The 14,977-nt window shown below is 41.0% G+C and overlaps 1 protein-coding gene across 1 annotated transcript in view; it reads right to left on the reverse strand.

Moving 5' to 3' along the window:
• VPS50 (VPS50 subunit of EARP/GARPII complex) overlaps positions 1-14,977 on the reverse strand; it is a 308,344-nt gene that overhangs the window by 131,850 nt on the left and 161,517 nt on the right. The window contains exon 10 of the mRNA XM_089692114.1: positions 3,623-3,665. Coding sequence (XP_089548240.1) covers positions 3,623-3,665 — 43 coding nt within the window. The remainder of the gene's footprint in view (positions 1-3,622; positions 3,666-14,977) is intronic.

The following is a 14,977-nucleotide window of genomic DNA, read 5'->3' on the forward strand; positions in this document are numbered from 1 at the left end:
GGACCAGCCGCCCGAAGTGCATGGCTGGGTTACAGGTCCACCACACCTAGGAACAATCCAGGCTACAAGTCCCCCACATCCACAAACCCCAGACTTAGGTTTAAAAAAAAAGAAAAGTCTGAATGGGTAAGGATGTGAGGGAAGTAGATTGGGAGGGAGTTTAATTTTTGCCAAAAGATAGACTTTACCATACAACTGGCACTTAGTGGATTTTCTTTTAAAATGCCTCAGGTGACGAATAAGAGGTCACAGAAAGGAGATGTAATAAAACAGATGACGTCTGACTGATAATAACGCGGATGAAAATAAATCACAATAAATCACAAAACAAAACCAGGAGGAATAACATTTTCTATGCAAACGATTATTGAGCAGCGGGAGTTATTACTGCCGAAGTTAATATTGGCTCTGGGAAAGATATTAAAGCTGCACACTGTAAATGAACTGAGCTGCTTCGATAAATAATTCATCTGACCAATAAAAGACGATGCCCCGACACACGCTAACCCCAGGGAAATCATTCCCATCAACCCCTGTTTGTCTTATATGCATAGTAATCATCTATAATCTATGGATAAAAGGGATAGAGGCATTCTCGCTGCAAATGGCTAAACAATCACATTCTGACATGCAGACATAAAGCGTGACAATGATGACATGTTTTACATCTACAGCGGTGTGATACCCAATTAAAATGGAAATCATCAAAGGAAACATTGACTTGAAAGTGTAAGTAACAGCAACAAATTAGCATTAAAACAGCAATCTCCAAGTTAAAACAATCCTCCATGAAAATATTATATATAGTATATTACATTATGTATACACACAATAATTGGATTTTTTCTACTTACCTGTAAAATCCATTTCTTGGGGTACATCACAGGCCACAGAACAGGCTATAATCATTACTATCTGGGTTATGTGCCACCTACAGGTGAATGGACACTGGCAGACCAATCAAACTCTGCTATATAACCCATCATGTACAGGAAGTACCTCAGTTTTGTAGCAAGCAATGCATTCCCAGAAACAAGGGAAGGACCTCTGTGTCCCATGATGTAACTCCATGAAATGGATTTTACAGGTAAGTGGAAAAAAATCCAATTTCCTTTATCGTACACCACAGGACATAGAGTAGGCTATAATCATTACTATCTGGGATGTCCCAATGCAATGCACTTTTGGTGCCGGAAAAAAAAAGCATCATCAATCTTAAGTAATTTACTCTGCCATCCACAACATGCTGCGGCCAAAGGCAGTATCCTCCGTGGCTCTCACATCCACCTGGTAAAACCCTGTGCATGTATGTACCAGGTTGACCAGGAGACCAGGTTGTGGCTTTGCAGACTTGAGCCACTGACGCCTGATAGCGGACAGCCCAAGAAGCTCCCACACTCCAGGTAGAGTGTGCTCTTTCCTGAAATGGGTGGAACTTTACCCTTCAACCATAGGCTTGAATGATTAACTGGTGGATCCAAATAGTTAACCTGCCCTTCCTGGGCCCTTCTGGCAGCACAAACCAGGATTCCTGACATGTGCCAACAAACTTAAGTCCTGACTACCCGAACTACATCCAGAGTATGCAGCAATCTTTCCCCTGCTGAATGTGGACTAGGAAAATAGAAAGCCGAGACAATATCCTGATTCAAGTGAAAACTATAAACCACTCTTGGCAAGAAAGATGGATGAGAACATAACAATACCTTATCATGATGCAAGACCAAGAACAGCTCCTTACATGAAAGAGCCGTCAGCTCTGACACTCTTCTTGCTGAAGTGATAATAACCAGAGAAGCCACCTTCTGAGTCAACGGACTAACAGAGTTTCTTGAATTGGTTCAAAAGGTGCCTTCTGTGAGGACAGCCAAGACCAAGTTCAAGTTCCAAAGACACAAGGGTGGCCTGATAGGTGGGACTGTCTGCGTTACACCCTGCACAAAGTACGAATCAAGGAGTGAGAGACGAATGGTCTCTGACAAAAAAAATGGATATAGCTGAAATCTGGCCCCTATTGGTTACCTAAGGCCAATTTAATTTCCCCTCCTGATTGGAGAAAGAGCAAAATCTCCCAGTCACATATTTCCGAGGGTGCCCCTTCCTCGCTTCCCACCAGGCATACACGATTTCCAGGTCCTGTAATGGAAGCTCCCTGAAGCCGTGTTCCTGGCACTCAACAGTGCGGATATAACTGGACCCAATCCTTCTAGACCTGGGCCTCAATAGTCAAGCCTTCAATCCTAGCAATTGTAAAGCAGGATGCACTATTGGATCCAAAGACTGCCCTGAAAGAGTTAACGACCACCAGCAACACAGACAAAGACACACTTGCCAGAGCTTCGCAGCCATGAAACCTCTTGGAAAAAAATGAATGACGGGTATTCCAATTGAAATTTCTTACAAACTGCAAGCAGTTTAAGAAATGGGTTATTTTAGCCTCTCTGTCATGTTCCACATGACTGTCATATGCCTTTAAATGTTTTCAGTGTTTTGTCTCTGCTCCTCCCTTTCCTTTAGTTTAGCTAATGTTGCATAGATAGCCCTCCCCCCTTCCCAGAGATGCATTGCAGTAAGCCTCATGGCACGGAGCAGGAAACAGCATGTTTCTTTGACCTATGGAATTTCATTGTTGTAAGATTCTCTCAGTTTATGGAATAAACTTCACAAGATCTACAAAATGTCATTCTCATTGAGTCACTGACTGTGGTATCCATCAGAGGTTGAAGTTATCGCTATCTCATCACAACTGTAAGTTACAGAGATCACACTATCAATGCTTAGATTGGAGCCAAAAGAACACTCTCCTTCCAACTTTAAAGTGTAACTTTAGTCAGAAAGTGCACATGCTCCGCTGCCCTTTATTTTTCGGCACTATGCTGCAAATGTAGAGGCTGATCTGCTGACAGCCTAAAGATTTACTGTTGCTCAGGGGCTCTAGGCTTCAGCAAAATGGCAACTTCCGACAAAAAGAAACAGGAACAATGCTGGAGGCAGCTTACAGCACACACTAATTTTGGTAGCAGATTTACTAATGTGGAATGTATGTTCCTTGCTAAAGAACATTATTTTTATAACGTTTTTATGGGTAAAGTTCCGCTTTAAGTATCAAGGCCATTAGGAAAAAAACTGACATCTTTCAGATTTATACTTAAGGCAGAAGTAAGGCCAGAAATACTTACCTCTCCGCCAACGATCCGAGGTCCCTTGCCAGCAACTTCTCCCTGGTTTATTCAGAGTCCTCGGCCATTTTGACTGGCCAGCACAGGATTAAGCAACACTTGCGCATGACTTAACTCATACCATCACACAGGTGCCATGTCCAGAGTGCACATTGTAAAGAAGACTGCAAACAGGCAGGTACGTTTATTTAATCACAGAAAATACTTTTCATATCTCTCCTGTGTTAAATAGTCTACCCGCTCTCAGGTTGTTGCCCTTTACCTTTCGTTCTGCTTTAAAAGCATTTTTATTTGGTTGCAATTGGAATTTAATTTGATCATCCCATCTATTAAAGCAACCAGAAAACACACAAGAACAAAAGCAACACATGTTTACTTCTAATTGCACAATTACGACTAATACCTAATCACATCAGACCAACAATGCTTAATAAGCGTCTTACCTCAATTTGTTCCAAAGTGTCTTGCAGTTTTGAATTCAGTTCACTGCAAAATACACAAAACATTAGTATAGAAGCACAAAAAAGGACAATGCAATATGTCACTAGTACTGGCTAATGAATGTAAAGAAATAAATAGCTAAAGTGATATTAAAGTTTTTGTTTAATAACAAACATGTCAAACAACTGCTCTCTGCAGTGGTTTTGCAAAGAGCTACCCTGATCCTCTTCTGCTTGGGTCCCCCGCTGGCGTTCTTGGACCCTCCACCTTGCTGAGTGCCCCCAACACAAAGCCGCCTGCTCTGGAGGGCACATTCTTTATATACTACACTATGGGGATCCCCTCTCTTGTGTGGGTTTTCACAGCAGACTAGAAACCGCTTTTTTAAAGGGCCAGTCACATACAAATAGAAGGATCCATTTGAATCATTGCAAGCGAGATTATCGAATGGGAGAAAGTCCATATATGAGAGAGATAATATCTTCAGGAATTCAAATATAAAGAAATGACCTGTAAGAGGGCAGGTCGCATAGCGGGGCTGAGTACGAATTTTAAATGGAGGAGGATTAGGCACCAATGCATATGAGTTTGGAAAAGCACATGGACTTTAATTTATAATATTGCATGCATCTATGGACATTTTATTTATAAATTATATGCACTTTAGAAACAGCACTTAATTTCAACATTTTGGGATATATGAGATTTATATCTTTGGCACATGTGGGGGATGATTCTATATGCACTTGCACTTTGATAGTATTAGCACTTTCAGATCGTTTCCAGGTTATATGAATATATGATTATTTGAGAAGATTTTTGCTATATATATATATATATATATATATATATATATATATATATATATATTTATTTATAGATGGATTGATTTTTTTGGTGGGAACACTTTCTGTTGCGAGCAGCCACACATAGGTAGATCTTACATAGGTTGGTGGCACGGGATTTATTATATACAAACATCAGTGACTTCCCGATGGATGAACCAAGAAGACATATGGAACTGGAAGTAAAGGAAGATACTTGGAACCAGAAGGAATGGAACAGATGAGGGGGGTTTGACAATAATATGCAAGTATACTGCCCCTACTCCAAATCAAAGTCATATTCCAGCTAACACTTTTAAGCAAATAATGCAACGCAAAATCTTTAAACCACAGAAATAAAAGATCCCTACACTGAATGCTCCCCAACATGCTTTTCTCAAATTCTGTAGATGTCACTTTTGATAGACATCTTGGTATAGGGAGGTGGAAGATGCCACTCCATTCAAACCTCAGTGTTTCGTAAACATGAACAAAATTGTGTGTGGCGTGTATGGTGCCATTCATTGTTAATGGAACCCCAAACATGGCAAGCAGATGGTGTATTTCCGTACAGAAAAACACACAACAAATGCAGCAATACACATATGTTGTGCACTGAAATTAATCGGCTGACCAATGCACGTAGCAGTTTGGCACATTCTCAGTATACTTAGGTGTGAATGCAGTCTAAGCCAATAAGTTCTTCTGAGTTGCACAACACTGTTAGCCTAAGGCCCCATTCATCTTTGACCAGAGCATATTTGGTGGTTTGCAAAAGGGGTTCTGTCCTCTTCCATTTAGGTGGATCAGAGTAGAGGGTAGTTCATTGTAAATGTACTGCGGAGTCCGTTTACTCTTGCCCACCCATACAGCAGAGTGGGCTCTGTCCTCGTCCACTCTGCAGAAACTGAGTGGACATGAATGTGTCATCTGCCAGCTCAGCTTCAATCAGGAGGGGATCTGTGAGCGGATCCCATGCTGATCAGAACGGAATCTTCCCATGTGAAAGAGGCTTTAGACAGCTATACATAGGCTACCAACAAGCAACTACACAGTGCCAGGCTTTCTAATCATCATGGATGTCCCCTGTACAGAATGGTTTTCTGTAAAGAAAAAATTTGAATCAACTAATACAAAAACAGTACCAACTAAACCTGTAAACTAAGTTTATATAAAGCCAAAACTTGTTTAGCTTGAAGAGAATTTTTTTTTAGCTTAGAAGAGAACCGGGACTGGCTATGACTAGGAATTAACTTGAGTGTGTTTGGACTACTAACCAACCTCACCTGGATAAGCCCTCCAAGAAGCGGTCACCCGTATGGGCAAATTATCTGCAGCTGGGGCATTCTCCGTCCTACTGCTACACATATACTGTACATACAAGGGGCATGTGTACCTTCAGCTGTGGGGCAGGGAATGTCCTGGCTGCAGACGACTTACCCATATAGTAGTCAGAACATGTCCAAGATCATACTTATATAAAGCTTAGGATGCCCATCCAGGTTATCATCTTATTCTCTGTTGATTTGCACTCATGGGTGTAGGCACGGAGAGAGCCCGTCCCGGTTCTATGCGCACACACTGTCAGAGTACGGCCTTTTGGTTTGTTTATCCCAAAGCCCAAGAACAGGACCAATGAGAATGGCTTCAGCCCGATTCCATGCAAGCCACATCCTGCAATGCATATCACATCCCTAGTTACCACTCTTCTCATGGAGATTCATTTCTTGTCCCAGAGACCAAGCAGGAAGTAAGAGGAGATCTCTCCTAAGCAACGTGGTATCCCATCTTGTCACCAGAACAGGAGCATTTCCTCTCTTCTACAGTTCCTGTGACAACTCAAAATTCTGGATTTCCCAACTCAAAATTTTGGATTGGCCTCCAGGACAAATAGTGTGGGTGAATCTAATCAACAGAGGCACAGACAAAAAAAAACCCACTTCCAAACTGTTCAAAACAAAAAATAGCCTAAAGCCAATTTTCCTGTCAGGTTTTATTGCTTATAGAAACATCCATTTACATACATTTCATACCTTATGGACAGAGCACAGTCAATGGAGACACCATGTAAAAGCACAGATAAAAACAGTCAGCTTACTGTTGTTAGGAAGCTGGCTTTTTTTGGCTAAGGTTTTTATTGCATTCTGCTTCCCACTGGGATATTTACCCTCTCTATTTGTCCTGGTGAGAACTGTCATTGGTGAGGAATACAGGGGAAACCTTCCAATGGGGACACCTGCTCTGGTGACAACTAGAAGAGGATTTCTCATCACTTTCAGGAGACATCTCATTTTCTGTTGTGTCACAAAACAGCAAGTAATGGGAAATCCCTCAAATAGACACAGAAAGCAAAAACAAACAACAAAAACGTGTTAGGTGTTTTAACCATTCCCTACTTTACCCAAAATGTAAAGTGGTTGTAAATTTCAGAGATGAAATATGAACAAAGAATATATCTCTATAGTGTGTACTTGTCTCAATTAAGAGCATCAAGTGTCATTACTGTCTGCTGCTTCGCTCCTCTGCTATCACCATGAATCACTTCTGACAAGTTTTCCTGGCACCAAGAGAAAAAAAGTGACAGCAGATTGACAGCCTCAGCTCTGTTGTGTGCTGTATGGAGAGGGGTGTGTCTCTTCCCTTCAATCAGCTCTCAGAACTCTCTTCACTGAACTCTGCAGTGTGTAATTTTAGCTCCCGTCCTCTTTTTTTTTGAACTCTCAAACACATTTTATAAATTTATCACTTTGAAAGGATGAAGAGAAGGCTGCAGATTAACAGGTACAATTTATGTAGTGGGAATTGTTTTATCTCTGCCTATCACCCGAGGCCAGTCACTTCGCTGTGTATATGTAAGGCTTTACAACCACTGTAAGAAATGGCTTTTGATATACTTTTAAAAATAGATTCAAATAAAATAAATCATTCTACTTTTTCTTTTCCTTGATACTGAAAAAGGCAGTTGCAAATAGACGCGTCCTTGCCTCCGACATCGTTACGCATTCCCACTTCAAGGGGTAAAATTAGGAATTTTTATTAAACATTAGGGGGAATTAACTAAAGAAAGGGACTATGGTGTGCAATTCCATATAGCAAATGACATCCAGCAATTATGTGAATGGTATTACAGCAATTACACCATAGGGCAACGGAGAATGGATGTATAGCACATGTAGATGGAAAGTTTTATTACATGCATGACTGGTAAATGCTCAAGTTAGGGGCCCGTATCTAATGCTGGTACTTTGATACATTATAAAAAAATAATTATTACAATTTAGTGCCGCAAGTAGAGCAAACATCTATAAAGATGAAAGAAAATGTATGAATGGAGTGAGGACAACAGATAACAGCTATTTCTATTAATAGGACAAAATCACACAGAACAAAGCCAGTACAAGACCAATTTTCATGATGTATAAATAACAGCTTCTATATTGCCTGCATTAAAAATGTACTTTATAAAAGATCACCTGATTTTCTGAAGGAAAAACTATACAGTCTGCAAAACAAGAATGCCAAGACAGACCTGTTTATTTCCCACAGAACTGACCCATGTACAGGGCCCCTCAAGCCCAGCTCACTTTCCATTAGACTGTCTGGGGGCCGAATTGCAGCTTGTGGGAGTTTATAAGGGCCCTGGGTGCCCCTGGGAATAAAAAGGGCCCCGAGCATCTGTGGGAGTAAAAGGGTTTAGGGTTAGACCATGGGAGTAAAAAGGGCCTGGGTATCCATGGGAGTAAAAAAGGGTCCTGAGCATCTGTGGTAGGAAAAAGGTAATTGGGTTAGAGTTAGCGGGAGTAAAGTGCTCAGGTTGTCTATGGGAGTAAAAAGGGTGCCGGACATCCGTGGGAGTAAAAAAACGTTAGCGCTAGTCCCTAGGAGTAAAAAGTGCCCTTGGTGTCCATGGGAATAAAAAGAGTCTCAGGCGTCTGTGGGAATAAAAGTGGGTAAGGAGGTATTGTGCCCCAATATTGGTGGCAGTGGGAGGAATATATTGCCCCATCACTGGTGATCAGTGGGAAAAATAGTGCCCCATCATTGGTATATGGGGGAAGTATAGTGCCCCATCATTGGTGATCAGTGGCAAGGATAGTGCCCCATCATTGGTATATGGGGGAAGTATAGTACCCCATCATTGGTGATCAGTGGGAAGAATAGTGCCCCATCATTGTTATCAATGGGAAGAATAGTGGCCCATCATTGGTGATCAGTGGGAAGAATAGTGCCCCATCATTGTTATCAATGGGAAGAATAGTGGCCCATCATTGGTGATCAGTGGGAAGAATAGTGCCCCATCATTGGAGATCAGTGGGAAGAATAGTGCCCCATCATTGATATCAGTGGGAAGAATAGTGCCCCATCATTGCTGATCAGTGGGAAGACTAGTGCCCCATCACTGGTGATCAGTGGGAAGAATAGTGCCCCATCATTGGTATCTGGGGGAAGTATAGTGCCCCATCATTGGTGATCAGTGGGAAGAATAGTGCCCCATCATTGATATCAGTGGGAAGAATAGTGCCCCATCATTGGTGATCAGTGGGAAGAATCGTGCTCCATCATTGGTGGGAAGAATAGTGCCCCATCATTGGTATTTGGGGAAGTATAGTGCCCCATCATTGGTGAACAGTGGGAAGAATAGTGCCCCATCATTGATATCAGTGGGAAGAATAGTGCCCCATCACTGGTGATCAGCGGGAAGAATAGTGCCCCATCACTGGCGATCAGCGGGAAGAATAGTGCCCCATCACTGGTGATCAGTGGGAAGAATAGTGCCCCATCACTGGTGATCAGTGGGAAGAATAGTGCCCCATCACTGGTGATCAGTGGGAAGAATAGTGTCCCATCACTGGTAATCAGTGGGAAGAATAGTGCCCAATCATTGGTGATCAGTGGGAAGAATTGTGTCCCATCATTAGTGATCAATGGGAAGAATAGTGTCCCATCATTGGTGATCAATGGGAAGAATAGTGTCCCATCATTGGTGATCAGTGGGAAGAATAGTGTCCCATCATTGGTGATCAGTAGGAAGAATAGTGCCCGATCATTGGTGATCAGTGGGAAGAATTGTGTCCCATCATTAGTGATCAATGGGAAGAATAGTGTCCCATCATTGGTGATCAGTGGGAAGAATAGTGTCCCATCATTGGTGATCAGTGGGAAGAATAGTGCCCCATCATTGGAGATTAGTGGCATTTACCTCTGTGTAGATTCCATGTCCTGTGCTACACCTCATGGTGATATCATGGCTAGGACTATACAGGCACCACCAGGCAGGAGATCATTCCACCACACAATGCCTATGATAAATTGGCGGGTGCTGGAACTTACTGCCATCAAATGCTGCAGTGCTAATTCATAAACCCCTAATAAACCTAGACAGAAGACGTGGAGGCCACTAAAATATACAACACTAGAAATACAGGCAGGTCCATAAATATTGGGACATCGATACAATTCTAACATTTTTGGCTCTATACACCACAACAATGGATTTGAAATGAAACTTACAAGATGTGCTTTACCTGCAGAATGTCAGCTTTAATTTGAGGGTATTTACATCCAAATCAGGTGAACGGTGTAGGAATGACAACAGTTTGCATATGTGCCTCCCACTTGTTAAGGGACCAAAAGAAATGGAACAATTGGCTTCTCAGCTGTTCCATGGCCAGGTGTGTGTTATTCCCTCATTATCCCAATTACAATGAGCAGATAAAAGGTCCAGAGTTCATTTCAAGTGTGCTATTTGCATTTGGAATCTGTTGCTGTCAACTCTCAAGATGAGATCCAAAGAGCTGTCACTATCAGTGAAGCAAGCCATCATTAGGCTGAAAAAACAAAACAAACCCATCAGAGAGATAGCAAAAACATTAGGCGTGGCCAAAACAACTGTTTGGAACATTCTTAAAAAGAAGGAACGCACCGGTGAGCTCAGCAACACCAAAAGACCCGGAAGACCACGGAAAACAACTGTGGTGGATGACTGAAGAATTCTTTCCCTGGTGAAGAAAACACCCTTCACAACAGTTGGCCAGATCAAGAACACTCTCCAGGAGGTAGGTGTATGTGTGTCAAAGTCAACAATCGAGAGAAGACTTCACCAGAGTGAATACAGAGGGTTCACCACAAGATGGAAACCATTGGTGAGCCTCAAAAACAGGAAGGCCAGATTAGAGTTTGCCAAACGACATCTAAAAAAAGCCTTCACAGTTCTGGAGCAACATCCTATGGACAGATGAGACCAAGATCAACTTGTACCAGAGTGATTGGAAGAGAAGAGTATGGAGAAGGAACTGCTCATGATCCTAAGCATACCACCTCATCAGTGAAGCATGGTGGTGGTAGTGTCATGGCGTGGGCATGTATGGCTGCCAATGGAACTGGTTCTCTTGTATTTATTGATGATGTGACTGCTGACAAAAGCAGCAGGATGAATTCTGAAGTGTTTCGGGCAATATTATCTGCTCATATTCAGCCAAATGCTTCACAACTCATTGGACGCCGCTTCACAGTGCAGATGAACAATGACCCAAAGCATACTGCAAAAGCAACCAAAGAGTTTTTTAAGGGAAAGAAGTGGAATGTTATGCAATGGCCAAGTCAATCACCTGACCTGAATCCGATTGAGCATGCATTTCACTTGCTGAAGACAAAACTGAAGGGAAAATGCCCCAAGAACAAGCAGGAAATGAACAGTTGCAGTAGAGGCCTGGCAGAGCATCACCGGGGATGAAACCCAGCGTCTGGTGATGTCTATGCATTCCAGACTTCAGGCTGTAATTGACTGCAAAGGATTTGAAACCAAGTATTAAAAAGTGAAAGTTTGATTTATGATTATTATTCTGTCCCATTACTTTTGGTCCCTTAACAAGTGGGAGGCACATATGCAAACTGTTGTAATGCCTACACCGTTCACCTGATTTGGATGTAAATACCCTCAAATTAAAGCTGACAGTCTGCAGTTAAAGTACATCTTGTTCGTTTAATTTCAAATCCATTGTGGTGGTGTATAGAGCCTAAAATGTTAGAATTGTGTCACTGTCCCAATATTTATGGACCTGACTGCATTTACATTACTTTATAATGATTTGTTGGGGTTATCATCCCAAATCTTAATCAAATCAAATATGTAGAAAAATAGGGATGTTCAGATAAATAGAAAAGTATTAATTAGATACTCCTTTTGAAAGTATATAAAATTGTAAATATTTTATTACAAATATTAATCAAAACTTAAGTCCATTCTTGGTACGATAAATTCATTAAAGGTGCATATTACGACCAAACACATCTTAACTAAATTGCTAGTCTACGCGTTTCATGGGTATTCTGCCTCCTTGTTATACTGCTCAAGGAACTCTAGGGTTCCATGAAACCCTGGTTGAGAAAGGCTGATATAAACAGTACAAAAACAGGCAACAAACAGGAACAAAAAATGTATTCCCTGACAAAAAAAATATGTATTAGTGGACAGAGGATTGTTTCTATATTTTGCTCACAGAAGAGCCTTAAAGGGTAGTATATTTTAAGTGACCACATATTTTAAATGTATTTTTTAATGCTGACCAGCAGTATTAAGGTGGTAGTAAAGTCTGCTGCCATTTCTCTTTTTTTGGGGGCCCCCCAGGTAGGCTATGTCATAATGTGCTAGTATGCACATTATGACAGACTTACCTGTCAAACCAAGCCCGCCAGCGATGCGCTGTAAATGATACGGCGGGTCCCAGGCGCTTCCATCTTCACCCAGTCTTCCTTCCAGGTTTGTGCCTTCAGCCACATGAATGGCTGGGGTGAGATGATGTCACTCTCGTGCATGTGCATTGGATTCACATCACTTCAGCACAGATTGGTTCTGTAAATGTTCACTGAAGAGCACGTGTACATGATGGCTGACAGGCAGGAGGAAGCATTTATGGCAGAAGAGACAGATAGGGTCTCTTCTGTCATAAGTATCCCGTCTGTCAGCAATTTTTTTAAAAAAACAAACTTTAAACTCAAAACCAATAATGTATAATACTGCAGATTACAAATCAGATGTGGTGGCTGCATTAGGTTTCTTTTTTTCTGTTTTCACATGGTGATCTGGCCAGTAACACACCTCCTGTGTTAAAGTGTCCCCACTCTGGATGAAGGAGCACAGGGGGCACATTTGGACAGCACCATTGTTAAACTGAGGGGTGGCGAGTGTTAGATCAACTAGCAGATTTAGATACACTAACAAATTGAAGCCAATACTTTATAAGCAGTTACAGCAAACATTTTTTTTGCCTTTTGGGCTAAAGGTTTTACATAAATAAAAGCGGATAATCAATGTTAAATGGTTTGTTTCATTTCTGTAACTGATACATTCTTTTGAAAAACAGCAGACTTACCTTACTGGCCAGATCACCAGATGAAACAGAGGGAAAAACAAAGTAACCTAATGCAGCCATCACATCTAAGAATTGGTAAGCTGCAATATAATGAATGTTTGCTTTTGGGTTTAATATCACTTTAAAGCAGACCATAGTTTATGCGATTTTGTTTCCTTCCACAACAAGGGGAAGGAAAGAAAATCACTCGATTCCCCCATCACCATTGACATCCCTCCCACATCGTTTTTCTGTTCTTGCTGCAGGGAGCCTTACCAGCCGGCAGAACACAATGATTACTGATAGTGGATATAGTAACTAGCAGATAAAAAAATGTTCCTGTTGAACTGGCCGTGCAAAATATTTGCTACGGGAAAAAAAATGGTTCTCGAGATCTCAAGGAAGGGTTTTTTTTCTTTCCCCAACAGATGCCAGTAATGACAGACAGGGCATGAGCGAAATTAAGTGCATGAAGTCATGTGCTTCGTCTCATGCATGTGAAGTATAGCGGACTTTTTCTAAATGGCGGTGTGGGGACTGAGACCCAGGCAGTACAGAGGTAGGACAAAAATAGGTTGGTATGAAGAAGTTACAAGGATATGGGGAAGTATGATTGTTTATTTAAAAATTGTGTAAGAAATCTCCCTGCGCTCAATATGTACCTATAATATCACACGAAGCAGCTGACACCTAATCCTATACCTATAGGTGATATTATATTTTTATATATTTTTTAATAAATTTGATAGAACTTATGTCTATTTTTTGGGATTCCAATATTAATATTTAGAGGGGGGTTTTTTATGTCATAATTTTTCATGTTTTATATCATTTAATAAAGTAATTTTAGATTTTCAACATAATTGTATTCATATCGCCTTGTTTTATTATTTCTCATTAATTTGTATGCGGTTTGTGTAATTAATATATTTATATATACACATGGCATACTTAAAATTTTCTTATTAGGTCTAGTGGCTATTTTATATACATGTTTGTTTTTTAAATCACCCATTTTTAAGGTCAGGGGTGAGTTTTTTACTTTTATTTTATATTTATAATTTGGGATGATAATTAAAAGGTTACTGGGGTAAATGTTCGCTTTATATTCATTTTATATAGATATAGGGAGCCATTACAGATATATATTGCATTTTGGAAGTTCTGTCCTTTGATATACGGGGTCTGTGGAAAATAGGCTTGTATTACTGTGAGTCCGACGGTAGGGTTGCTTAGTTACCATCTGGACTACGCTAGTATGGCCGTGGTTGTCCCACCCTGTGGTCTGATTGGCAGAATTTCAGCCTATAAAAAGGAGTACTGTCTACCAATCACATAGTCCTGAGGAAGTAACATGTAGGGGTGATGAAACGTGTCCACAACGCGGTGCCGTACATCCGGTGGAACGCCATCTTGGTACACCTTTTCATGCAATACACCCAATACATGTGGTGAAGGCCTGTTTGTTACCAACCAAACGTGAGTGGAATTTTGGCATATTTATCTAATAGAATAAAGCGGTTTTACACTATGGAGAATGTCTTTTCTCTTGCTCCATGGGCTTATGAGAGGTAATTGGTGTTTGTGAGGGTACCTACCTACCTATCCAGAGGAAGTAATACCAGTGGTGCTGAAAGATATCAGTGTGGTTATAATTCCCAGGAGACCGGGCAGTAAAGAGTGCACATACAGGAAGGATCCAGGGGTGATCCTAAAGGCTCTGTGGCCCTTTGGGGTCGCTGAGTGGAGGTGAGAGGCCATTGCAGCCAATGAAGGATCACTTATCGGTGTGCTGTGCATCCACACTGTATATGTTGCATGACCAGAAGCAGTGAAGCACCTGGATTGGTTTTTTTTCACATATTGGACTTTGTTGCAATTTTCATTTTTATTATTCTATATTTGTAATAGTGTGGTTTTACACTTTTTTTTGCACAGAGTGTATGCTTATCCCTCAATAGGGATTCACAATATTTACATGTTATCATTTATTATTCAGATTTGTGTCCCCTTAATTGGGAATCAGGGTCACTAATTTGTGCTTGTATCCCAGAAAGGGACGGGTTCACATCCAATCACATTCCAGTCATAGGACCTCGTGTGTGTTCATTCACTTTTAGTCACCATTATATGGTATATATGCAGTTTATGTTTTGTATTTATTTATGTAGCGCTACACCAA

The sequence above is a fragment of the Staurois parvus genome, unplaced genomic scaffold (assembly GCF_062004578.1).
Source record: "Staurois parvus isolate SC_StPar_1 unplaced genomic scaffold, SC_StPar_1.0 ptg000576l, whole genome shotgun sequence".
Taxonomy (NCBI): Eukaryota; Metazoa; Chordata; class Amphibia; order Anura; family Ranidae; genus Staurois; species Staurois parvus.